The 25,613-nt window shown below is 41.1% G+C and overlaps 1 protein-coding gene across 1 annotated transcript; it reads left to right on the top strand.

Moving 5' to 3' along the window:
- The first annotated feature begins 228 nt into the window (after positions 1-228).
- On the top strand, positions 229-23,764 carry fech (ferrochelatase). Its single transcript, XM_006782088.3, has 11 exons — positions 229-435; positions 2,322-2,412; positions 4,644-4,763; positions 7,321-7,469; positions 7,895-8,029; positions 8,428-8,534; positions 9,420-9,518; positions 10,548-10,655; positions 11,918-12,082; positions 13,071-13,130; positions 19,372-23,764. Exons 1-11 carry the CDS (start codon positions 396-398, stop codon positions 19,507-19,509), a joined length of 1,212 nt encoding a protein of 403 aa, XP_006782151.1. The 5' UTR covers positions 229-395; the 3' UTR covers positions 19,510-23,764.
- The last annotated feature ends 1,849 nt before the right edge of the window (positions 23,765-25,613 follow it).

Here is a 25,613-nt window from a genome sequence, read left to right as displayed (position 1 = left end):
TAAAAAATATCTTAAATCTTAAAAAATATAATAGTGACATCCTCTTATGAGGGAATTATCCAGGACACATATTTTAGTTTTTAAAGCGTTTAAACATATTTTAAGAAGATATACAAGTGAAATCTAATGAAAAAGATAAATTTACATCAATGCAGTTTTTGTAACGTTTAGCTCGTGTTAGATTTTGTTTCGAAACTCTAAACCGGAAGTTGTTTTTCATTAGCTGTTATAACTCTTAACGGAAGTCCGTACAGGCAGCCGGCGGTAGCTGAAGGAATCTGGCTGTGGTGTTGGATAGTACCGTGAGTTACTGTGGATCCAGCAGCAGAGAGTACCAGTATCCAGCCTTAATCTTAGCAGGCGCGGAGACGTTTTTTGCGTCAGTGAAAGCGAACATGATGGCAGCCCTGGGCAGCGCCGGTCGTTTGATCCAATGTGAGTGTGATTGCGCCGCCAAGTTAGCCTGAAGAGAAAACTTCCAAGTTTTACTGGTTTTCTGAGGATTTTATGTCAGGGCATAAACAGCATCACAGCGCTTATTTTACACAATTTACGGTCACTGAATAATTTTATTTTTATTTGCCAGAACCTCAACAGCACGCTTCTGACATTGACATCAATATTTTGTAAATGTAAAGTTAGCTCAGGGGATAGCATAACAACTTCCTGGCCGGATATGCCCCTCGCTTTTAACAACCTCCTTTGTTTTGCCATATTACTGACTTTTTTTTTTTTTTTTACCATCACCGTCGTCTTTCTTGGAATACATCGAACCCAGGTTTTGTGTATATTACCCATGCGTTTAGGTGGAAAGGCTAAAATTATCAGAATGTGTTACCATGATTGTGCTCTTATTTTGTAAACGTTGGTGTTTCTGCGGCTCATTTCCACAAGCTTGACGCGGCAGAGCTGCGTCCCTTTAGGTTACCGTGCGAACGTGAGCGTTACATAAGGGATTTATCCCGTGCCTAGGCTGCATTTGGTGAGCGTCAGGTGGCCTGAAACTATCGCCAGTGTGCGCGTACACTTCGCGTTTTAGCGCCGGGAGGAAGAAAGAAAGACTGGAAGTTACACAATTGCAGCTCTGTGAACTTGCGTAACCTCAGCGAGCCCCCTGGCGGTGCGGCGCGGTACTGCTGGGAGCGGTTATGAAAGTGAAGCCGGCTGAACGCATCGGTTAGACTGTATAGTTATTATCATTATTATTAGAATAATACATTTTATTTCCACGACAGCTTTCAAGAAGTATTTTCAAAGTGTTTTCCAGGATATTTGAAAAAAAGGGCAACGATCTAAAGAAGAAAATGCACGCAGTTAAAACGGCAATAACAGTTTAAAAGCTCATTCATGACTTCAGCTTCATAATCCATGAATAAATCTGTAACCTATCCACTAATCTGAGACCACGTTAGGATATATGGGTACTTTAAAAAGGTTTAAAGTAAACTCTGTATCTGCCAGGAAGCTGGTGTTAAGTTCACTCTTGCCCAGCAGCTGGGGTTTGAGGCCTGAGTGGGTTAGGAAATTACAACAGTCCAAACATGATGAGATGAAGCAAACAAATCTTTATTTATATAGACTGTTTCATCCCAGGTGGGGGCAAAATTGGCCTCATTCATACTCTATGAACAGATTTATAACTGATTCAGACCATGCATGTGCACATATGATAATGAATGAAGGCCATAACTTAAACACACACATCTATCATTATTTTTTTTGTGTGTTTAATATTTTGTTTTTCAATAAACCCCCAAAATGCCCAGAATGACAATGAAATTTAAAAAAAGGCAATTAAATTACACGTTAAGACCAGCAAGTTTTAAGTAAAAAATCTTCAGCTTGAATCCAGCTGTGATTTTGTGTGAGCGCTTACATTTTATCTGCATTTCTATGCTCATATCAGTGCCCATTTATCTGCACAAAGCCTGAACCAGTGCAGCCATGACAGATTTAAAAAGGAGCCAAAATGCAATGGTAAAATGTTGTTGTTATTATTATTATTATTATTATTATTATTGTTATTATTATTATGTACTATTTTAATCCATAAGCAAAATAGAAATTAAGATTGTTATTAAAACTTTAACTGTACTTTCACAGTACTTCTTTGGAGAGTAGCATTGGCTGTGTTACCTCTGTGATTTTTCTGGAAGAGAGACTTTTGAGTTTAATGTAACAACAGATTTGCCTTCTCTTCACTTTGATGGTTGAACTCTTCACTCGTTACAAACTGATCCTTACACTCACTCACTGATTCTTGAGCTAATAAAATCATCTAATTGTCGTTCCGATGAATCGCATGGTTTCTTGTTCTTCAGTTGCCAGGAGCAGCTTGAGTCTGAGTTTGAGACGACGCTCCACTGCTGCAGCCGCCGCCTACGCCCAGACTCCAGAGACGCAGGAAAACAGGTCACGCTCGCCACACTCGATTTCATGTCTTAGCGAGGACATCTAATTGACATAATGCTTTCCCTAGCTGCTTATCCTTACCCTAAATATCAAAAATGAATACCTACCCCTAAGCCTTTGCCTAAACCTAACCATAACCTAATTGTATCCCTGACACTAAAACCACATTTTGAGTCTCAAAAATGCCTTCAAACTTGTGGGGACCGGGACCACAAGGGCTGTTGGTCCCCACTAGTGATGTGCGATACCACTGATTTCCTTTCCGATCCGATACCAAGTAAAAGTCAGGGTGGTATCGACGATACTGATCCGATACCGATATTCTGTACTCTTCGATACGATACTCTTCTTTCCACTTTGTTCCTGTTAATGAAAAACTACAAATTTACCCCAAAGTACTAAAATATCGATATTTTAATATGAGAATTGATTCTAGAACATAAATGACTGGTATCAGAAGAATCGATATTTCAATATCGATCTGCACACCACTAGTCCCCACAAGTATAGTAAACTTCCAATTTTTGGTCCCCACAAAGATGTTTATACCCGTCCACAAACACACACACACAAAATATGAAATAGGTGTAAATGGCTAAAGTGGTCTCTAAACACAGAGTCGGTGCCAGAGGTGGGTGGATCGATCCAAGTATTGGTATAAGATCGATACTAGCCCGATAGATTCATACTTTCTATCATCTATGTTCAGTTTGAAGCCCACTGAATGTGCTAAATTGTTTTTACCTTAAACATTAAATAAGAATATGTTATGTCTGAAAATTATAACCATTTTGTGTGTTTTTGTTGCTGTTGGCTAATTATTGTGGAAACTAAGAATCACAGTGATTTAGTGGTCGTTAAAATGTGTTCTAAATTTGTAAACTGATGATGATCTGATCAATCACGACACGCTCTCCCCTTTATAAGCTGCGTTTAAAGATTAAAAGTATCGGTGTGAGTGTTTTCATCCTGCTGCTGTATTTACTTGGCATTGGATCAATACCAGAATTCTCAGTATCACACAGCACTAGCCTGTGCTGAGCATCTGTGTCTGAAGACTGCTGACGTTAGTCTGATGACGCTGCTTTAGCTGCTCTCCTATTGATTGATTTATTCCTTTTATTTCAGAAGCAAAGTCTAATAAAACCGCTCCACACCAGTGTGCAGGGCCGTATACACAAAGATTCCTGACCTTGTCTAAAAAAACAAAAAACACGTTTCACAAAGCATCTTGAGTCTAAAAGAAGGTGAAAGCCTGTCAGGAGTGAGGAGTGGAGAAGACGTCCTGTAATGATTAAAGAACAAATAATGGTGGATTTCCTTTCATCTTCTGTGAAATCGTTTCTCCTGGTCTGACCTGCTGGGGTTCATTAGAAATGACAGGGACTGTTTTCACCAGTTTGTCGACATCTTCTCACACAGGACCCGCCTCACGCCTCTTTATAAAATTCTGTCCTCCTCGAACTGACAGTTGAGCTATATTTATGAATGCGACAGCAGATTATTGGAGTTCAAAGCTCACTGAAGGGTTTAAAACCTTAGCAGTGAAACATGTTTCTTGGAGCTGCTACGGCTGTAAGGCCTGCAGTGATGTAGCGTCAGAGGATGGAAAAGCAGCAGGCAGATAATTCCTGCTGAGCTTTGCCCACATTGGTCTGCAGCATAAATGCTTTTATGCAGTTTTTTGTGCATAAAAAAAAATACATTGGCGTCTCCTCCAAGCAGGTTTTCTTCTGTTAGGGGAAATGTTTACCCTTCACTACCAATTTTCATAACTGGACTTTCATTTATTAAAGCATAAAATGCATTTTTGTTAATGAGAAGTGGGCATAAACATCAGAACTTGTTGTGTGTGAGGAAAGAAAGATGAATGACCTTTATTAACTGTAGATCAGATTTGTTAATTTGCAATTGATTAACATTAAAATACAGACTGCTGAATGACCTGACTTTGTACTTTGTGAGGTGTAAATGCATTGAAGCACCGAGTCTGGTTTAGATCCTGTTTGGCTCAACTTTTCATTATTTATTCCAATAATTTATGCCTTTTGTTCTTAAACGATTAAATTTACCTAACAGAAGCTCCCCCTTGAAATATCTTCCCAGTCCCCCTGGCTTCCATCCATAATTTTCTGACCTAGATTTGGCCTAGTGCACAGTTTCTACACAGTGTCACATCTTTTAGGGGTGTTAGATGTGAATTATTGATCGTGACTCTCTCCTGTCTGCAGGAAGCCAAAGACGGGGATCCTGATGCTGAACATGGGAGGACCCGAGAAGCTAGAAGATGTTCACGACTTCTTGCTGCGCCTCTTCATGGACACAGACCTGATGAAACTCCCAGTACAGAAGTACGCACACAGAGATCATGCTGCCTTAAATGCAAGGAGTTATTTGCAAATGTGAACACAAAATATAGTGATGCAAACGGCTGACCTTAGAGTTGAGGTGGTTGGTGTTTAACAGCTGGGATCTTGTTTTCCCGGCGCTCGCTCCATGCATTTAGCCCGTAATGTGAACTCTCTGGTGGACAGGATGTAAACAGGATATAAAGCTCTGATAAGAGGTCCTTCCTTCAAACAGTCCTCTGTCATCATTATTTCAGCAGGGCTTTGTGGGGATCTAGTGGATTATGTTATGTCTCATGCTTTTCTGAAACTCCCCAGATGTTTTCTGTTTAGATTGAATTTATGTTTCAACAAACCTGGTTACATGAAATATGTGATGAATTAAAAGCAACTGCTTAATTTTTGAGTTTACACACATGTAAGCGCACACAGTGGGGGCGGGCGGGGGGTTTGAGGAAGTTTGTTGGGTGACGGCTCTGTGCTGTGTCCGTGTTTCATAACGTCCCACTGAGAAGAAAAATCTTTGTGGTTTTTAGCAGCACTGATCCTTTTTAAAGCAGGCGTGACTGACCCAAGATCACACACTTTGACTTCAAAGATTGCTCCAACCTCAATATGAATGTTTTATGAGCCACTTATTGACTTTATTTAGACCTTGGGCGGTCCCGACCCCGAGGGAATGAAGCGCTATAGCGAACGTCTGGATATTTGGGTGCAAATGTGTCCTGTGACTTAACCAAGGACGTCATTCCAAACCAGCAGTTTGATCTGAACTGAGTTCACTCTGTGAAGAGCTTTCCAGAAATTAAGACTCGCTTAATGCATCCAGTTCAGGGTCTTGGGGTGGGGCTGTCACAGGATAAGATGCGGGGTACACCGTGGAAAGCTCACCAGTTTGCTGAAGGGCCTCGTGCATGGTTTTGGGCTGTGGGAGGAAGCTGGGGTACCCATACAGAAGGACCCATGCTGTGAGGTGACGGGGTTGGCCACTGCACCACCGTGCTGCCCTGCACATAAATGCACATGATGCAACTTTCTGTGCAGTTTTGGAACATTTAAAAAAAAAAATAGAGGAAATGTCAAAGTCAAACTGTAACTGAAACACAAATGACTAATCGCGTTTGTCTGTCAGTCGGCTGACCTCGGGGGTTAAGCCTTTCTTACACTTGAAGCTGTTTGACTGTAAAGCAGAGAGATTCCCATCAGCCACTGCTCCTCTTTGTTTGCTGCTAACATGCCGGGTTAGGATGGTAAATGGCCTGTATTTGTATAGTGTTTTACTAGTCCCTAAGGACCCCAAAGCACAACCAGTCATCCACCCATTCACACACACATTCACACACTGGTGATGGCAAGCTACATTGTAGCCACAGCCACCCTGGGGTGCACTGACAGAGGCGAGGCTGCTGGACCCTCTGACCACCACCAGTAGGCAACAGGTGAAGTGTCTTGCCCAAGGACACAACGACTGAGACTGTCCAAGCCGGGGCTTGAACCGGCAACCTTCCGATTACAAGGCGAACTTCCAACTTTTGAGCCACGATCGCCCCTCATGCTAACATGCTGAAATGCTGGATGGTGAGCATTTCAGCATGCTAACATTAGCAGGGGGTCAAATGACAGCTGTGTCTAAGTATAACCTCACAGAGCAGAGCTCCCTCCCTTTAACCTCTATTTCACCCAGAAGTGAAGCTCTTTGTGTGAAGAATCTCCTTTTTTTTCTTTTTTAAGTGTCATGATTGTAATTTCTGCTCTGTGTAAGAAAACAACATGAGTGCCCGTCTCCATGTTGTCCAGCACTGAGACAAACCATCCTCAGAAGCTGGACAGAATAATACTGACCTGCTAGGGGGTCATGTTGTGCATGTTTTGTATAATTTTAGACCGTTGTGTTTTTGTTTTATTGTTTGGCATTTAAAATGCTCAAATATGACGGCACAAACTCCTTGTAACCCTGCACCAGTGCTCAGTAAGGTCTGTTTGTTCATCCATGCAGCATCTGCTCGTTGGACTACAACAGCATTTCATGATGTAACAGGATGAATCCAACTAGACCTGACAATAGAAATGTTAAAATAATAAATTCCTGCCATCATTGTGTACTTGGTGGTCACTTTACCTTTCCTGCTTCTGGCCATTTTGAGCAGAGTTGTCTGACAGGTTTCCCTGGGGTGGGAAACAAACAGGGTGAGGATAAATAAGGGATTAAAACCCACAATGACACAGGAATGACACAAAAACGGTGCAAACGTTAGTGCTTCTTGCTTCTCGCTGCAGAAAGTCCATGCTGGAAACTCTAAACTAGATTTATTGTCTGGTGTTTGGTGACGCTTGTGGACATGAATCTCACCTCCGTGTCCATGGAAACTGCACATCTTACTGACAATGTTAATAATGAACCTTGACCCTTTAAAGCTCCAGAAATCACACGTTATAGTGCTGTTACAGGTCATTTGCTTTTCTTCTTCGTTGCTGCACAATAATTCACTGTATTAAATCTGTGATGCATTAAGTGTGAGTTGTGTAACTGCAGCTGTGCGATCTGCCTCCCGCTCTGCAGTAAACTCGGCCCATTCATCGCCAAGCGGCGCACACCGAAGATCCAGGAGCAGTACAGCAAGATCGGAGGAGGCTCGCCCATCAAACACTGGACGTCCATGCAGGGGGAGGGCATGGTGAAGCTGCTGGACGAGATGAGCCCTGAGACGGGTGAGAATGCCTCACAGAGGCCTCCACTCCTCCTCAAATCTGACAGCTTACATGGAGTTAAAGTCATGTTTGGAGGCAGTTTGTGTGCTTTTATTGAGATTATGGTTTGCTTGGCTGTTGTTGGCAAAATGTGTGTGAAATGGAGATAGTAAGACAGCGAAGGAGTGTCTCCTCACACGCCTGCAGCACACGCCTGCAGCACACCTCACTGATAACACAGCAGCAATCTGAAAGCTGACCAGATCTGTTAGAATTTCGTCTAAAAGCACGATAATCTTCATAAAAACCTCCCTTTAAGCTCCTGAAATATTATTTTTATTTGAAGATTTCAATTAAACCGCACATCCTGTATATTCAAACTGTAATGTTGCCAGTGAGTTTCTCCCGTGCTGTCTGGTTATTGGCTGTGTCTTCTCTCTGCGCAGCTCCTCACAAGTTCTACATCGGCTTCCGGTACGTTCACCCGCTGACGGAGGAAGCCATTGAGGAGATGGAGAAAGAGGGAGTGGAGAGAGCTGTGGCCTTCACGCAGTATCCTCAGTACAGCTGCTCCACCACAGGTGACACAAGCAGGAAATGATGTCTGTTAAATATAGAGAACATGTAAAAGGAACAATCAGAAGATTACTCAGACGTTTGTGTCCGTTAATGCCGCCACACCCAGGGTGCTGTCTGCTCTGCGAGCTCCTGATAAATACACTCTGTTCTCTCCAGACTAAACCACACGCATGTTCTCAGACTGTTCCAAGAACACCCAGTTCCCACGTGAGGCAGGCGCACTCTTCAAACCCACAATCCATCCATGAATCGGTGCCCACAGACTGTTTTTGGGTTACAAAATATGCATCTGAGGAAGAAACTTTGAGGAAATTTATTGATTAGTGATTGGCAGCAGCAGAGAGGTTTTATTCCTGTGTAATGAAGTATTTCTCAATGTGTTTTCTTCTTTTGCTCACAGGCAGCAGTCTGAACGCCATCTACCGTTACTACAGCAACAGAGCTGACAGGCCGAAAATGCGCTGGAGTGTCATCGACCGTTGGCCCACACACCCTCTGTTGGTGGAGGTTAGAGACACACACGCACTCATTTTCATATCTTAGTGAGGACATCGAATTGGCATAATGCTTTCCTTAGCCGCTTACCCCTTAGGTTATGATTAGGCTCATTCTAACCCTGACACTACAACCACATTTTAAGCTCCAAAACTGCCTTCAAACTTGTTGGGACGGGCATTTGGTACAGTGGAGGCCAATTTCTGTCCTCACAAAGATGTCTAAACATGTGTGTACACACATGCAAAGTAAAACAAAACTAGTACTGATGTACACAATTCTGCCAAAAGTATTCACTCATCTGCCTTCACATCCATATGAACTTGAGTAACATCCCATTCTTAATCTATAGGGCTTAATATGATTTTTGACCCACCGTTTGTAAAAGCTTCAGCTCTCCTGGGAAAGCTTTCCATAAGGTTTGGGAGTGTTTATGAGAGTTTTTGACCATTCTTCCACATGTGCACATGTGAGGTCAGACACTGATGTTGGGTTGGGCGAGAAGGCCGGCTCTCTGCTCTAATTCATCCTAGAGGGTTTGAGGTCAGGACTCTGTGCAGAAAGGAATTGACTGAGCTCCTGAGAGCGACCCATTCTTTCACAGATGTTTGTAGAAGCAGTCTGCATGCCCAGGGGTGCTTTTTTTCTTTTTTTTTAATAAATACACCCGTGGCAGTGGGAGAGATTGGTATATTTGATTGGGTGAGTGAATGCTTTTGGTAATATAGTGTGTAAGAAAACAGAGTCAGCCAGTAAGTCACCACGCAGCTAAATGACCAGAAAGCAGCTGTGGTGGGTGATCATGGCAGCTTTTGGTCCTGACCGTGTTTTATCAGCTGAGGTAAATTTCACTAGCTGTGTTTATAATACACCATAAGTGTGTGTGTCTGTGTCCAGTGTTTTGCAGAACATATCAGAAATGAACTGCTGAAGTTTCCAGAAGATAAGAGAGATGATGTTGTCATTCTGTTCTCGGCACACTCGCTCCCCATGGCTGTAAGTATGAAAAACTACTACTGACAAGTACTATCAGTACTGCTCTAGCCCTCAAAGTAACATGCTAATAAAATACTCAAGTTTCACTCATCAGAACTGGACCACAGACTTCTCTAAGCTCTGTACTGCATAACACTCATTATATTTCTCAGATAATTCAAGTAAAAGGCTTAAAAGGGTCATAAAATCGAGTGAAGTCACTCCAGCTTGCAGCAGCTGTCTGTATCACACCCATCTCCCCAAATTTTAAACGTTAATAGATTTGAATGGGTGGATTATAAAAATGAGAACAGGTTTTTGTCACCAGACTGTAAAGTTTGGCATTTACTGTCACAGTTTCTGGGGACTGACTCTTGGAAAGGAACGAATGAAACCAGAGTGGGGTCTGGTCCTTATTACTGATGACACTGATCAGATGATACTGGTACTGACACTCTTATAAAGACGGATGTGCTTTCCACAAATTACTACTAAAATTTACTGAAATTTCTCAGTATAGGCATTTCCTTTCACAATGGAGTAGAACTATCGTATATTTATCTGTAGAAAGCAAAACCCACTTCATCTTCATTTTCTTTTCGTGTAAAGGAGTACACTTTAAAAACTATTTCGATTTGTTACCTGACGGTTCATCAAAACAGATGAAAAACCTGAAATATCTCAACATAAATCAGTGCAAATTCAGTTTGTCTTTGCTGTTAGGAAGCCTATAAAACTGTTTTCTGCTGCTTAATTTGTTAGTTTGATAGCACATCTTTGGCATCTATATCCAACATGTCACCAGCAGTTCAGTGTAACTACTCACACTTTAAATCCAGGAAAGTCCCAAACTCTGTGATCTGTGATAGGCCAAGCTTCTCAGATGAGAGATCTGATTTCCTCGTGCCTTGTTAGCTTTCTTTGAACCACGCCATTAGGCAACAGAAGGTTTTTGTCCAGCTGAAGTACTTTCTTCCAGCACATTATTCAGGAACTGCTTAATGTGTTAATGTTGCTTAGCGCCGTGCTGTTGTGTGCCCTGTGCTGCAGGTTGTAAACAGAGGTGACCCGTATCCTCAGGAGGTGGGAGCCACAGTTCAGAGGGTCATGGAAAGACTGGGTCACTGTAACCCCTACAGACTGGTGTGGCAGTCCAGGGTGAGTAAACATCACTCACTATGTAATTGAATAAACCAGCAGCACCACCTAGTGGTGACAGTGTGCTGTAATAATCAGGTAATGCTGCATACTCAACACTGATCACACATCAGTTTGTAATGCTTAGTAAATTTAAACCATATTGAGGAGCTTATGCTTTGCTGTTTCTCACACAACTTTCATTGTCAAAATTCTCTTTTTTGTTTGTTTTGTTTATTTATTTATTTTTTGGCATTATTTCACCCTGAGCCTGACTTTAAAAAGACAAAACGCACCTAGCGACATGGTCACCACAGGCCAAAGAAAGTCTGTGACATTCAGCGACTGAGTAATGATGGATTAAGTGACCACTAGTGATGCAGAGTGGGCAGGTTCCAAGTAAGGGGGGCATCAACACAACTTTGCAGCTGCCTGGTTGTTGCTAAGGGACGTTCCAGACTCCAGTTGCCTAGGTAACCCTCTATTTTATTTACCACACCATCAAAATACAGATAAGAGCATCCTTTGCTCTCATAGGTAGTCGCTCCATTCGCCTAAAAGTTTTTAGGGATTTTCTATGGGAAATACTCAATGTCACCTAGGCAACTGAAGCCTAGACTGTCCCCTAGCGACCATCGGTGACAAAATGCTTTACTTCCTACATGAGCAGGAGCCCATCTGGTTACTGTAGGTAAGAATAGATTTGGGCAGTGCTCACATTCCTGGCAAATATGTTCAGTTTTTCTTTAGTTCTGCAGACAGATTCTTCCAATCCAGCTTTACCTTCTTATTATACTTACATGCAGCTAAACTATTAATATTATTTAGACCTGGCTGGCCTGCTTTTATGTTTTGTGTTGCCACAAGATGGAGCCACTTGTCTGACTAATATTTTTGCTATTTCAGAGTAGAAGCCCTCAAAGCTCCTCAGTGCTCAGGTCACAGGGCCTGGCAACTTACATAATTCACAAATGATAAAAATTTCACAGAGGAAGAGGACTCTGAGCTGTCACTGGCTACGTGTAGGGCAGAATGAATAACCCAACATGTGTGAAAATGCACAGTATGTGGTACATACAGTAACACAGGGTACCAGAGATAGCCTTCCTGCAGGAAGATCGTAGTATCAGTTTTATTTATATATATTTTATATTTAATGGGATTTCAAGAAAGGTCACGGGGTCGTTTACGTCCTCACTGAACCAGGAACACCTGAAACGACCTTGGACATGTCATCCATCTATAGAACTTAAGTCAGCCATGTCCTGTGTGTGATCTCTCAGGTGGGGCCCATGCCGTGGCTCGGTCCCCAGACAGACGAGGTGATCAAAGGTCTGTGTGAGCGAGGGAAGAAGAACCTGCTGCTGGTGCCCATTGCCTTCACTTCGGACCACATAGAGACCTTACACGAGCTGGACATCGAGTACAAACAAGTGCTGGGAGAGGAGGTGAGAGGGGAAAAAAGCCGTGTTTATATACATTTCCTCAGTTTTATGTAAAAATTAACCGGTACATAAATACTGATTTAAAAGAACAGAATAAATCTGCAGCAGCCTTTGAAGAAATAAACTGAAGCAGGCAGAAAGTCAATTACACAGACCTGCTCTTTCTCTAAAGTCCTTAGAAAGATTCATTAAATAGGGGAAACGTATTTATGCATTTGTGATCTACAATTAGGGCTAAAGCCTTTGTACTGGTTGTTTTGGTTAGCTAAAGTGTATGTATGTGTGTGAGGTTTGTTTTCAGCAGCCCAGTGCCCTCTGTCTGTCTGAAGGCACCAGTAAAATGGCCACCAATCAATGTGACTGGTGCCATAAAGATACACATGCTTATACCCATGAGGAACCATCGAAATCGTTTCTAAATTTGAACCTGAAGAAACACATCTGTCTTCCATCCTAACTTTTGAGGTCTGAAATGCTAAAAAAAAAACGTACCCCACCAAAAATGTATAACACCTCTACACACCTGATGTATTAAATTCCTTGTGTTTGGATTTATTTACTCCAAAACAAGACTGTCGCATTAACTGAGCATTTACTATCTTTTTTCTGTGCGAGTATAAATTGTTGGTAGATATGTGCAGTTCCAGTTTTTCCCAGTGGGCTGGAGAATATCATCACGGTCATTTTAATTGATGTGTTGTGGCCGTGAATCACATATGAGCTGTGGCATTGACTGCATCTTCTCTTTGGGTCTATTGAGTTTCCAAAGCTCAAAAGCCAAACGAATGACTGCATAAAGCTATAAAATGGAGTAAAGCAGCAAATGCTGACCTTTTAAGTCCACAATCAAGAGACTCTTTGGTGTTCTGACTCCACACTCAGACAGGAGCCAAGGAATGAGGAAAAGGGGGGGGGGAGGGTTTGTCCCCTAATTTTGCAGTTTTCTAAGATGTTATGCACATTTGTTATGTGTTGTTATTTTTCTTTCCAGTGTGGGGTGGAGAACATCAGGAGGGCCGAGTCATTGAATGGGAACCCTCTCTTTATGAAGGTACCTGTCACACACTAACCTGACCCATGTATGCAGAACAAAGATTTTCTTTAAAAGAAATGCAGATGCCTAACATGAAGTGCCACGCTGGTTTTTAAAGTCATGTTTTGATCCCTTGCGTTGAGCATTTTGGCTCTAATATCATATGTAAGTGTTGCATATATCTCAGAAACTGAGTTGTTAACCACAGAGTGCCCTTTATACAGTCCTTTTTACTTCAAATAATTCAATTCAATTTTATTTATATAGCGCCAAATCACAACAAAAGTCTCCTCAAGGCGCTTCATAGATACAGAGAAAAACCCAACAATCATATGACCCCCTATGAGCAAGCACTTTGGCGACAGTGGGAAGGAAAAACTCCCTTTTAACAGGAAGAAACCTCCGGCAGAACCAGGCTCAGGGAGGGGCGGCCATCTGCTGCGACCGGTTGGGGTGAGAGAAGGCAGACAGGATAAAAGACATGCTGTGGAAGAGAGACAGAGGTTAATAACAGATATGATTCAATGCAGAGAGGTCTATTAATACATAGTGAGTGAGAAAGGTGACTGGAAAGGAAAAACTCAATGCATCATGGGAATCCCCCGGCAGCCTACGTCTATTGCAGCATAACTAAGGGAGGGTTCAGGGTCACCTGGTCCAGCCCTAACTATATGCTTTAGCAAAAAGGAAAGTTTTAAGCCTAATCTTAAAAGTAGAGATAGTGTCTGTCTCCCGAATCCAAACTGGAAGCTGGTTCCACAGAAGAGGGGCCTGAAAACTGAAGGCTCTCCCTCCCATTCTACTTTTAAATACTCTAGGAGCAACAAGTAGGCCTGCAGAGCGAGAGCAAAGTGCTCTAATAGGGTGATATGGTACTACAAGGTCATTAAGATAAGATGGGGCCTGATTATTTAAGACCTTGTATGTGAGGAGCAGGATTTTGAATTCAATTCTGGATTTAACAGGAAGCCAATGAAGGGAAGCCAAAACAGGAGAAATATGCTCTCTCTTTCTAGTCCCTGTCAGTACTCTTGCTGCAGCATTTTGGATAAGCTGAAGGCTTTTCAGTGAGTTTTTTGGACATCCTGATAATAATGAATTGCAGTAGTCCAGCCTGGAAGTAATAAATGCATGAACTAGTTTTTCAGCGTCAGTCTGAGACAGGATATTTCTAATTTTAGAGATGTTGCGCAAATGGAAGAACGCAGTCTTGCATATTTGTTTAATATGTGCGTTGAAGGACATATCCTGGTCAAAAATGACTCCAAGGTTCCTCACAGTGTTACTGGAGGCCAAGGTAATGCCATCCAGAGTAAGAATCTGGTTAGATACCATATTTCTAAGCTTTTCAGCGCCGAGTACAATAACCTCAGTTTTATCTGAATTAAGAAGCAGAAAGTTAGCGGCCATCCAGGTCTTTATGTCTTTAAGACATTCCTGCAGTTTAACTAATTGGTGTGTGTGTTATCTGGCTTCATGGACAGATAGAGCTGGGTGTCATCTGCATAGCAGTGAAAATGTATGCTATGTCTTCTAATGATGCTGCCTAAGGGAAGCATGTAATGTAAACAGAATTGGTCCTAGCACTGAACCCTGTGGAACTCCATAATTAACCTCAGTGTGTGAAGAGGACTCTCCATTTACATGCACAAATTGGAGTCTTAGATAGATATGATACAAACCACTGCAGCACAGTACCTGTAATACCTACAGCATGTTCTAATCGCTCTAATAGGATATTATGGTCAACAGTATCGAATGCTGCACTGAGGTCTAGCAGGACAAGCACAGAGATGAGTCCACTGTCAGAGGCCATAAGAAGATCATTTGTAACCTTCACTAAAGCTGTTTCTGTGCTGTGATGAACTCTGAAACCTGACTGAAACTCTTCAAATAAACCATTTCTCTGCAGATGATCTGTTAGCTGTTTGACAACTACTCTTTCAAGGATTTTTGATATGAAAGGAAGGTTGGAGATTGGCCTATAATTAGCTAAGACTGCTGGGTCTAGAGATGGCTTTTTGAGTAAAGGTTTAACTGCAGCCACCTTGAAAGCCTGTGGTACATAGCCGATTATTAGAGATAGGTTGATCATATTTAAGATCGAAGAATTAATCAATGGTAGGACTTCTTTGAGCAGTTTTGTAGGAATGAGGTCTAAAAGACACGTTGATGGTTTGGAGGAAGTAATTATTGAAGTTAACTCAGAAAGATCGATTGGAAAAAAAGAGTCTAACTTAACATCAATGGTACTAAGAGTAGCTGTAGATAATATTACATCTGTGGGATGATTATTGGTAATTTTTTCTCTAATGATAAAAAATTTATTTGTGAAGAAGTTCATGAAGTCATTACAGGTTAACATTAAAGGGATTGTTGGCTCAAAAGAGCTCTGACTTTTTGTCAGCCTGGCTACAGTGCTGAAGAGAAACCTGGGGTTGTTCTTATTTTCTTCAATCAGTGATGAGTAGTAAGCTGTTCTGGCTTTGCGGAGGGCTTTCTTATAAAGCAACAAACTATTTCTCCAGGCTAAATGATGATCCTCTAAATTTGTGACACGCCATTTCCTCTCCAGATTACGAGTCATCTGCTTTAGGGTACGTGTTTGAGAATTATACCACGGAGTCAGGTACTTCTGATTAGAGACCTTAGTTTTCACTGGAGCTACAGTATCCAGAGTCGTACGTAGTGAGGAGGTGAAATTATTAACAAGATAATCGACCTCTGTTGGGGTAGCGTTCAGATAGCTGCTCTGCTCTGTGTTGGTACAGGGCATTGACAATGATAACAGTGGCTGGATTATATTCTTAAACTTAGTTACAGCGCTTTCAGAAAGACATCTACTTTGATAAAGTCTACTCTCCACTGCTGTGTAATCAATTATTGTAAATGTAAATGTTATCAAGAAATGATCAGACAGGAGAGGGTTTTCAGGAAACACTGTTAAATGTTCAGTTTCTATGCCATATGTTAAAACAAGATCTAGAGTGTGATTAAAGTGGTGGGTGGGTTCTTTTACATTTTGAGAGAAACCAATTGAGTCTAATAACAGATAATATCAGAATATGATCATAACTGACAAAATGAGCATCATCATCAATCAAATAACAGTTAAAATGAGCAACTTGGACAATAAACCCATCAAGAAACTCTTCACTGAGGTCACAGATCAAGTGAGAAGTAGGGTTGTTTTTCCCAATGACTTCTATGTAGTTGCGGCTCTATTTTATAACCAAAGGAGTTGCCCTCTGCTGGTCATTGGAAAGAATGCAGATCCAGCTTGCATATATATTCGTAAAACAATATGAAGACTGATTTATACAATGGGTAATTATTAAAAGGTGCAAATAAATGTGGAAAAATGTTCAACCCCATATACAAAAGAATAAGTGTGAGTTTTCAGTTGGTAGATAAATTTTCACTCATGTTCCCAGACTGTAAAATATTCAGATTTCTTTTCAAACTTGCAAACTTACAGCTCTGTCATCAAACCTTTTTCTCTACTAATGCCAGCAGAAAGGACGAGTAAAGTAAATGACAACAGTATATGTACAGTAGAAGAAGAAACGAGCAAAGATAAAGTTGAGGTATGCTGCAATGTTCCCGTGGGGCATGTTCATGTCATATGACATTTCTTTCCTGTCGTAGGTGAAACCTTTTCGTTGGCACCATAGCGCTTTTTACCGCATAACATATGTAAGAAGTTAGTTTTCACAGTAAATCTTCTGAATCTGAATGAGGTGGATGTGATTTTAACCTTCTAGGTGAACTGCATAAAATGATGAAACCTGTCATTTTCCATTCCCACTAGGTGGTGCTCTAAGTAAAGATTATCATGTACATGTGTTCCAAGGCAGGACTTCTGTCACATGAATTTTGGGGCAGATTGGGCGATCCAGGTTTTGAGCTGCAGCAACTTTTTGTGTTTTACTGTTTCATGACGAATCATTGAAATTTGCCCTGGCACCATGGAAACGCTCTTTAGCAAAAACGCAAAAAAGAATTCATTAAAGTACACTGCCTGGAAATGGCTAAAACTGGACCAAAGTCGCATTGTAAATTAAAAATGGGGACCTTCCTGTTGTGTTCAGGGTATGGCTCTCATAGGTGTTTTTATACCTTTTGGGATGACACACATGTGAGCCAAATTTCATACATTTACATAAAACAAGCGGCTGTTTCGTTTGACTTTGCAGGCAAGACCCATAAAACCATATTTAGGTATGAAATCTGTAAGGGGGTCAAAAGAAGAGATGGTCCTGTGAAGTAGCTGTAGCCATGAGATGGTGAATGAATGAGTGAATGCCTCCTTGTGTCCTTCGTTCTATCCTTTATCTCTTTCCTTCTCCATTGTCACTATTTTTCCTTCCATCCCTCCTTCCTTTCCTCTCTCACCTCCCTCTTTCCCTTCATCCTCAACCCTGAAACCTTTCTCACAACAGGCAACTCCTCCAGCTGTATCATGTGTGTTTGTGTGTGCGTGTGCACAGGGTTTATTAAAGGAAAGGGGCAGATCAATGGGAACCTTTAGAGCTGACTACAGTAGAACTGAACCGCCCGGCTGGCTGGCTGGTCAGGCCCGCCGTGCTCAGAGACCCCTTGCCAAGTGTGTCTGTGTGTCTGTGTGCGTGCGTGTGTGTGTGTGTGTGTGTGTGAATCAATATCCAGAGGATGATTAGTTGGTAGTTACTGAAGGATGGTTTCCTTGGTGTGGTTTTTAGTTTCTCAGTTAGCTGCTGCCGTCTGCAAGTAGCAGCAGCTAGAAAATAAAGAAAAATGCATTCATCAGGATTTTTACTGCACACTCTGGCTGGTGTTGAAGCTTCATTTTTAAAAAGAAATATAAGTTCCCCTCCAAATTACTACACCTAACAACTTTTTAAAGCAATTTCAGAGTTGCAAAAAATGTCACCTGTAAGACTAAAATTACAACAGTTCAGGTAAAGTTTTGGAGCGCTCCTGTCATCCTGTATGTTTGGTATAAGGGGGTCTTAAGACAAAATTTGCACTTCAGCAGTTGAATGAACTATCATGTGACTATTGTAACGCCCACCAATAGGTGCACTCGCTCCAGTCTAGTGCATTAGCTGAAGTTGTAGTTCATGTTCACTGTGTTTGTAACCTTGTTGAGTAAATGTTCATTTGCTCACAGATGTGGTCAGACATTTCCATCCACTCATCGTGGGCATGAATGTTGTGGTAATTCTGTGCTTTTAATGATATCTTTGAGCTGTTGTTTTTCCAGAGTGAAATAATTGTACAGCATACATCTTTAATGACTATTTATTTAAAAAAAAACACTACAAGTTGGTACACAACTTCATTCATTTATTGTTTTTTCTCAGTTTCAAACACACATTAATTATGTATGCAGGTAGCAGCTCTGCCAGTTGCTTTTGGTCAAATATCCTGCCAGAGGCTTGTTGATGGATACCCTTTGTCTTGGCAGAATTGGTAGCTTATTTAACTTGGTCTCCTGGTGCAGATCTGGCTTTAAGCATAATCCACAAATTTTTCAATACGGTTGAGGTCGGAGATTCGGAAAGGCTATTCCAAAGGCTTAATGTTTGCCTGCTATTTTAAAACTAGTTTTGATATGCGTTTTTGATCATTGTCTTATTGGACCAACCACTTGTGTCCAAAGTTCTACTGTCTTACTGATTTGACAATTTTGGAGGTAGTCCTCCTCCTTCTTTATTCCAGGCCTATTAACGGGAAGTTAATATGCCTTGACCTTATCAACTTGAAATATTGCAGAACCTATAGCACCACATTAAAAGATTTAAGTGTACATGTATATTTGAGCCTGTGGATTAAAGAAAAGGATTAAAAGTTCTTGTTTGTCTATTTATTTTCTATTTAATGTCTTTCTAAGACATTAAAGATGTATGCTGTACAATCCTGTGTTTAAAACAAACACAGTGAAAAGGATTCTTATTGGCTTTTTACCCACAAAGGTTTCAATTCTGATTATAGTAACCACCACCATTGCTTCGGTGCTGTGTTCTTTATGCCTTTTAAAGCTTAATATATATTTGCTTTGCCGGGTTACAGCATTAGTTACAGCATAGGGTTTCAGAAAGGTTTGCAGATATGTGCCCAATGTAGAAGTTATACTTAAGATGGCCTACTTTCTTTTAGCCTTTAAAATTAAAATGCTGACTCCAGCCATCTGTTTACTGGTTATATTGAGCCCTAATCTGTGAGGCAGAGTTTGAACATACTTGTCTGACTGCTGGTATTCATTTATCTCGTTCAGGCCTTGGCAGACCTGGTCCAGTCCCACTTGAAGTCCAACGAGCCATGTTCCCGTCAACTGACCCTGCGCTGTCCGCTGTGCACCAACCCCACCTGCGGAGAGGCGAAATCCTTCTTCGCCAACCAGAAGCTCTCATAGAAACTCAAGACACACATTCTGATGCAGCAGGGCTACCTGTGGAGGAGCTCGAGGCCTTCTTCTAAAAAGCTTCATTCAAACGCACAAGCCCACACCACCTCTCCAACAAGAGTGTCAGTTAACCAGGAAATGCCACCAAGAAAGGACCAAATGGTTTCTGCAAATGTATTCTCACAGTTACTTTAGGTTTTGGTCTTTAGATGGGACTAATATCTGCCTTTCAAAACCTCTTTATGCTACTTAAATTCATCATTTTATTTCACCAGAGAGGTTAAACCGTCAACAGATACCATTTGGTCAAAGCTTGTGTAGATTAGAGAACTGGGACATCACATGACAGGAAAAATTGCACTAAAAACTGCATTTCCCCTTACTCACATTCCATTTGCTTTGCCCCTGCAAACTTCCATCAGAGACCCCGTTTTCTTGCCTCTTCGCTGGTGCTAAATGACTAACAGTCGGCCATGATGACACAACACGCACCCAAAGGGTTCTGGGCCGTCTGGCCATTTCCTTCGCCCTTCATCTCACCTGCTGCTTCACGCCATTGTCTCCCCAGGTGTTAGCCCCTCCCATCCTGCTGTAACTCCTGCAATTTGATTGGAGGAGGTTGGATCCTGCGTGATAGGAGGGTACTGGCGGGCTTAAGAGAGAAAAAGAGGTTTATATTTAAATTAAATAAAACTAAATGAAGGAATGATGAGTGATGATCCTTCATCTGCTCTAATTTCATAAATGAACCCCAGTGAAGCTGGGAAACTACAGTCACACACTGACCCTGTGAGTGTCATAAGCAAGCTAGAAAAATATGTTGCTTCTCTTTTCCTGCTGAGGGGAAAAACGGAAACCAAAACAAGTCAAAAAGCGATGAGGGATAATCGAACTGTTCACATCTTGAGCTGTCCGTATTGGTAAAGGTCCAGCCTGTGAGTTAGGGGTTGTGTGCAGCTATTTATTTTGAGAGCGATTGGCCCAGTGACGTGACCAGGAGATGAAATAGTAGCTGCATTTTTTTTTTTTTTCTTTTCAAATAAAGTAAAATGAATGTAATGAAGAGACCAGTCAGAAATGTGACTTAAAATTGTAGCTTAACAAGGAAGACGTTACCATAAAATTGTGACACTATATCAGTGAGGCTGCTCATGAACCCTCCATGAGGAAAAACAAAGGGGGAACAGATGTTATTGGTATTTATAGTAGCAGTACTGTTTTCACAAATTGAATAACAGCCACCAACATCATCAAGCTTAAAAACATCTGGAAAAGAGGGGGAAAATGACATTGTCTGTATCTGTACACCTGAAACTGAAGCTAAACCTAATCTCTTTAAAGATGAGGAAAGTAAGAAGGAAAAACTAAGTGATCAACACGAGATATCCTCACATCTGTTAAAGGTTTTAAAGGCTCGTACAGCTTTAAGCTATAAAGCCGAACAGATTTGGTTTTAATGGGTGTAACAATTCTGAAAAGACGAAAATCATCATATTAATGCTACTTACTCCCATTTTTCTATTGGCCATCACCAACTTGGAGTTTTTAGTTGCTGTTATGGTTTCTCTTGTGAGCCAGTAGATCAGTACTAGTTAAATACTTTAAATCTTCTTTATCAGTATAGGTTGCTGAGTCGGTGTCAATTCCATCACTCTCTAACCAGAGCCAACATCAGAAAATGTCTTTATTCTTAAAAGTATCCCATCCTTTGGGGCATGATAAGAACTGGCTTCAGTTTGGAAGGACTGAACAAAATGTAGATGAGTGCAGAAGTAGCTCAAAAATGACATTTGTCAGGTGTTTAACTGCAGTTTACCTCTGACTGCTGTCTGCATATAGAAACAATTCATCCTGATATTATTGTATCCAATTTAACCAGTGATTAGTCTGAATTAAAGAATTCTATAATTGATTTCAGTGTGGATTGATAAAACTCCAGATGTTGTCTCAGTGACTGCTGGTTTGATTCCACCTGACTTCCTGTTGTCTTGGAAATGTCTGGGATTTGGGAAGTGATGTTTGATAGTGATGTGTCGGTCGCGAACGAAATGGCTCTTAGAGCCGGATCTTTGACTTGAACGACGCGAGCTGGCTCCTTATTGCGAGCCGTGGGGTTTTTTTTCTCTCTCACCCTCTCTCTCACACTTTTTTCCGCTTCACTCGCACGCGAGCCTTGTGCTTTACGCTGGGCAGAGGGGGGAGGGGCGGTAGTTACACTCGCAGTAGCACAGGAACAGAGCGGGAGGGAGAGAGAGAGAGAAAGAGAGTCAGGGACAACATCGTCACATTAGAACTATTTGTCACACAACTATTTTCTGTTGCGGATGATAAAGGATTCAGAAAGTTTATTCATGCAAGCCCATAAGACAGAGAATATGCATCTTATTTTTATTTATATTTAATTGTGTTGTGGTTTCCAGTGTTTTGTGTTGTTTCACTTTTAAATTGGTTTAAAAGGAAAAAGCTGAACATTTATATAGTTAAAAGAAGCACGTACAAAACACAACAGAAGTGCTCCAGAATGCTAGGCTCAGTGTTGAGCTTTGTTACCTAGTGGCTACACAAGCCAGCAAGTACCAACGACCTGATTTGGTGTGTGGTAGTAACAGGTAAATTAACTTTTTTTCTTTTTTTTATTATTTGAATATATATGAGTGCTTGTGTATAAATACACAAACAATACACACATGCTTTCAATTGTGTAATTTAAGTGATCTAGGTAGCTCTGTTTTGGAAGTTCAGTTCATGCCAGAAATGTGTTTTGGAGTTTGTACGTGTTTTGTCTCTAGGGGCCACCGCATATATTTATATATAAACATATATAAATAAAAACACTTTTTTTTTTTTTTACATTAGTAATTCCTTTTGTGCATAATTTTATATTATTGTTAATAATAAATTAATTAAAGTAACAAAACAACCTGAAGAGCCGGTTGGGAGCTGAAAGAGGCGGCTCTCTAAAAAGAGCCGGAAATCCCATCACTAATGTTTGACCTCTGACCCTGTTCCTCCTTTACTGGTTTTGTTCTGTTATGCAGTGATAATGTGCCTTTTTTACACTGGCTGACTAGAAATACTGGACTTGTGCTGTATGTAAATTATACGCGTGCTTAACCAAAATGCTGACAGGAGAACTCCATCCTGAAATCTGAATTTGCGTGTTTCTGCTGTGGTCAGTGCCATTTATTTAAAAATAAAATCTAACCATAATAACCAGAAAGTAGTTAAATTTTCACATTGCACATGTTTCAGTACTGACCAGTTTCTTTAAGGGTCTCCCCTCCCTAAAACTCCACTTTCTTCTGTTTAGCCACTTTCTGGAAGCTTGCTTTTTTTGTGTGTGTGCTATTTGGAACTATGACCATGTGTAAATTTTGCAACACTGTATCATTGTGTCAAAAAAATAGGGAAGAGCTACAGATATGTAACATTTAAAATGTAGCAAGTACAGGATATTTACATAGTTTAGAAATGATATGAAAAACTGAAGGCTTGAACCTGTTTGTAGAAGCTAATGGAGCTCAAATCAGCCTTTTCATGGTGCAAGTCGTTCTCATATTTTTGCCAATGCTTGCAAAAAGTTTCTAAGATATTTTTGCTCCTACATTTTTCTGCTTCAACTGTACAACACAGACAGAAATGCACTATATAACGTGTACTCATCCGATACCAGACATGTTAGTGTGCTTCCACATTCTTTTGTGTGTGTGTGTGTGTGAGAGTGAAATGCGTGAAGTATTACTCGGTCTCAGTGAGTCCTTTTCAATGTCAGCATCCATAAGCTGTCTAAAGTGGTTTGTCATTATTATTGTGACCCATGATGTGGGCTTTCAAAACTGCTTTGCAAAGGATTAAAGGAGTGTCTCACTGCTTATGTGCAACTAAAAGACAAAGTTGACCTCGATTAAAACCCTGCTAACAATGGGAAAAGATCACAGCAGAAAGACATTCTCAGGGTGGGTGTATCCTAACTTATTTTCAATGATCCTCAGTGTGTCCGCTTGGACAGCTGGTGTGACTGCGTGTGTTCAGCTGAAATTTTGCAGTTTGATTTGTACGAGCAAACGCACTCTAGATTTCTTGCACCTCCTGTGTGCTTGTTGTAGTTTGGAATTTTTTTTTAATTGATTTATTTTCTTTGTCCCAGAGCACATAAACCACCTGTCTCTACTGTTGTATCATGTTTTTTGGACATGTAACAGTGCAGTTACAGACAACAGCAAGTCTTCCTTCAAAATAAAATACAGTAATGTGAGAAAAAGAAGTAGTCATTTCTCATTATTATTTGAAATCTGTTGTCACGATTATCATTTGTCACTAAATAAAGGGTGAGATTTGCATGCACCAACCATTTTATTAGGCACACCTGTTTAGATATTTGTTAATGAGCAGTTAATCATCCAAATGCCAGCAGCTCAGTGCTGTTCATACTATGATCGTAGAGCATGTGTGTGTTCTCTATCACTCTAGACGAGTAAACCAATCATGATAAAACTTTGCATAAACACTGCAAGTCCCAACCTCTATATTCCATATCTAAATATTTTTATACTTCTGACAGTTCAGTTGAGCACCAAATATGTGTCACAATATATTATACAGTATCATAGCATATGGCTGGCATTCACATTGGAGCAGCCAGTTATCTTTACATCTTGAAACATCGCCCTCTGTATAATCTGTGAACCTCTGAGCTTCTACGCTGAGAAAAAACAACTTGATCATACTGTTGTGTCCTCACCTGTGCGCAGACACCAAATCTGAGAGGTGCATGACTGGCTGAAACTCCATCAAAGCAGCAACAGCATTCATGAGAGTGAGAATGGCGAGTATAATGGGCTCCTTGCACAAACAGGTGAGATATAAAAAAGACTCCAAAACATGGAGGTCACTGGGGCTTTATGCTGCTTTCCATTTGAAGTTAAAAATTGAAAATCCTGAGTTTCCAGTCAGGATTTACAGTTTGAATTCCGACTTTAGAAAGTTTCAGAACACCAACCCAAGGCATCTATGCTGTGGCTGTCGTGTATTTGTATTTGGATAAAGCTCTGTCAGGGCACATTAAAAATATCAATCCAATAACCTAAAAAAAAAGGGGATAATATAGCACGGTCTAACACACAACCAGGATTTGATTTCCTTTATTCCTCCTCTGTTTTCCTTTCTTCTTTCACTCATCTCGTCTTTTCTCCTTAATTGTTTCTCTTTATCTTCCCTTTATTCTTCTTTCTTTCCTTCCCTCTCTATTTATGTCTTGATAGTCGTCACCTTTTTTTTTATCTGAGTTTCCATTCATTTTGCTTTCTCCTCCACTTTCATCTGTGCCTCGGAAAACATTCCTTTCACTTGCCTGCTTTCAGTTCCTCTTTTTCCCCTTTCTCCCACATCTTCCTCACTTCCTCTCCCATCTGTCTTTCTCTTATCTTCCACTTCATTCCTTCCCTCCTCTTTCCCGTCTCGCCCTCTTGCTCATTTCTCTTCATTTGTGCTTCATCTTTTTCTGCTTTTACCCCCTCACCTGTTTTCTCCTCCTGTCATCCCATAATTTTCTCTCCTCTTCCTCTCCTCTGTCCCCCTTACTGCTCTTTACCCCTCCCCCGTTTTCTCTGTCCCATCTTTTCCAATCGTTTGTCCTCCCTCTTTTCCTCTTGCACCCCCCCCCCTCTCCCCCCAGTTTTCCGTGCTTTTCCAATCTTTTCCTCATCTTCGCTGTGCCTCCCCCCTTCCTCTCCTGCACCGTTCATTCCTATCTCGTCTCCCTCCGCCTCCTTCCTTCGTTTTTCCCAGCAGTCCCCTGCGGTGTTGCAATCACCTCTGCTGCTGTTGATTAAGCTGAGAGAGATTGGCTGTCCACGACCCAATAACCCCTGAGGACGGCCGGCTGAGCGACCAACCCCCCCTCTCCTCCCTGCATCTGAGCCAGCAACTATCTTTCATTTCATTTTCTTCACTCTCCCCTTTTTCCTCATCGTTCTTCATCCCATGTTTTCTTTTTCTCCTTGTTCTATTTTATCTCCACTTCTTCTTTTAATTTACTCCTCATTTAGCTCCTATTTTTTTTCTTCCTGTCTTCCTCTCTTGTCCACTGTCCAAATAATCCGTCCTGTCCTGTT

The sequence above is a fragment of the Neolamprologus brichardi genome, chromosome 7 (genome assembly GCF_056152115.1).
Source record: "Neolamprologus brichardi isolate AB-2024 chromosome 7, ASM5615211v1, whole genome shotgun sequence".
Classification (NCBI taxonomy): Eukaryota; Metazoa; Chordata; class Actinopteri; order Cichliformes; family Cichlidae; genus Neolamprologus; species Neolamprologus brichardi.
The sequence above is the reverse complement of the archived record's forward strand: the minus strand, read 5'-3'. Positions and strand labels throughout refer to the sequence as shown.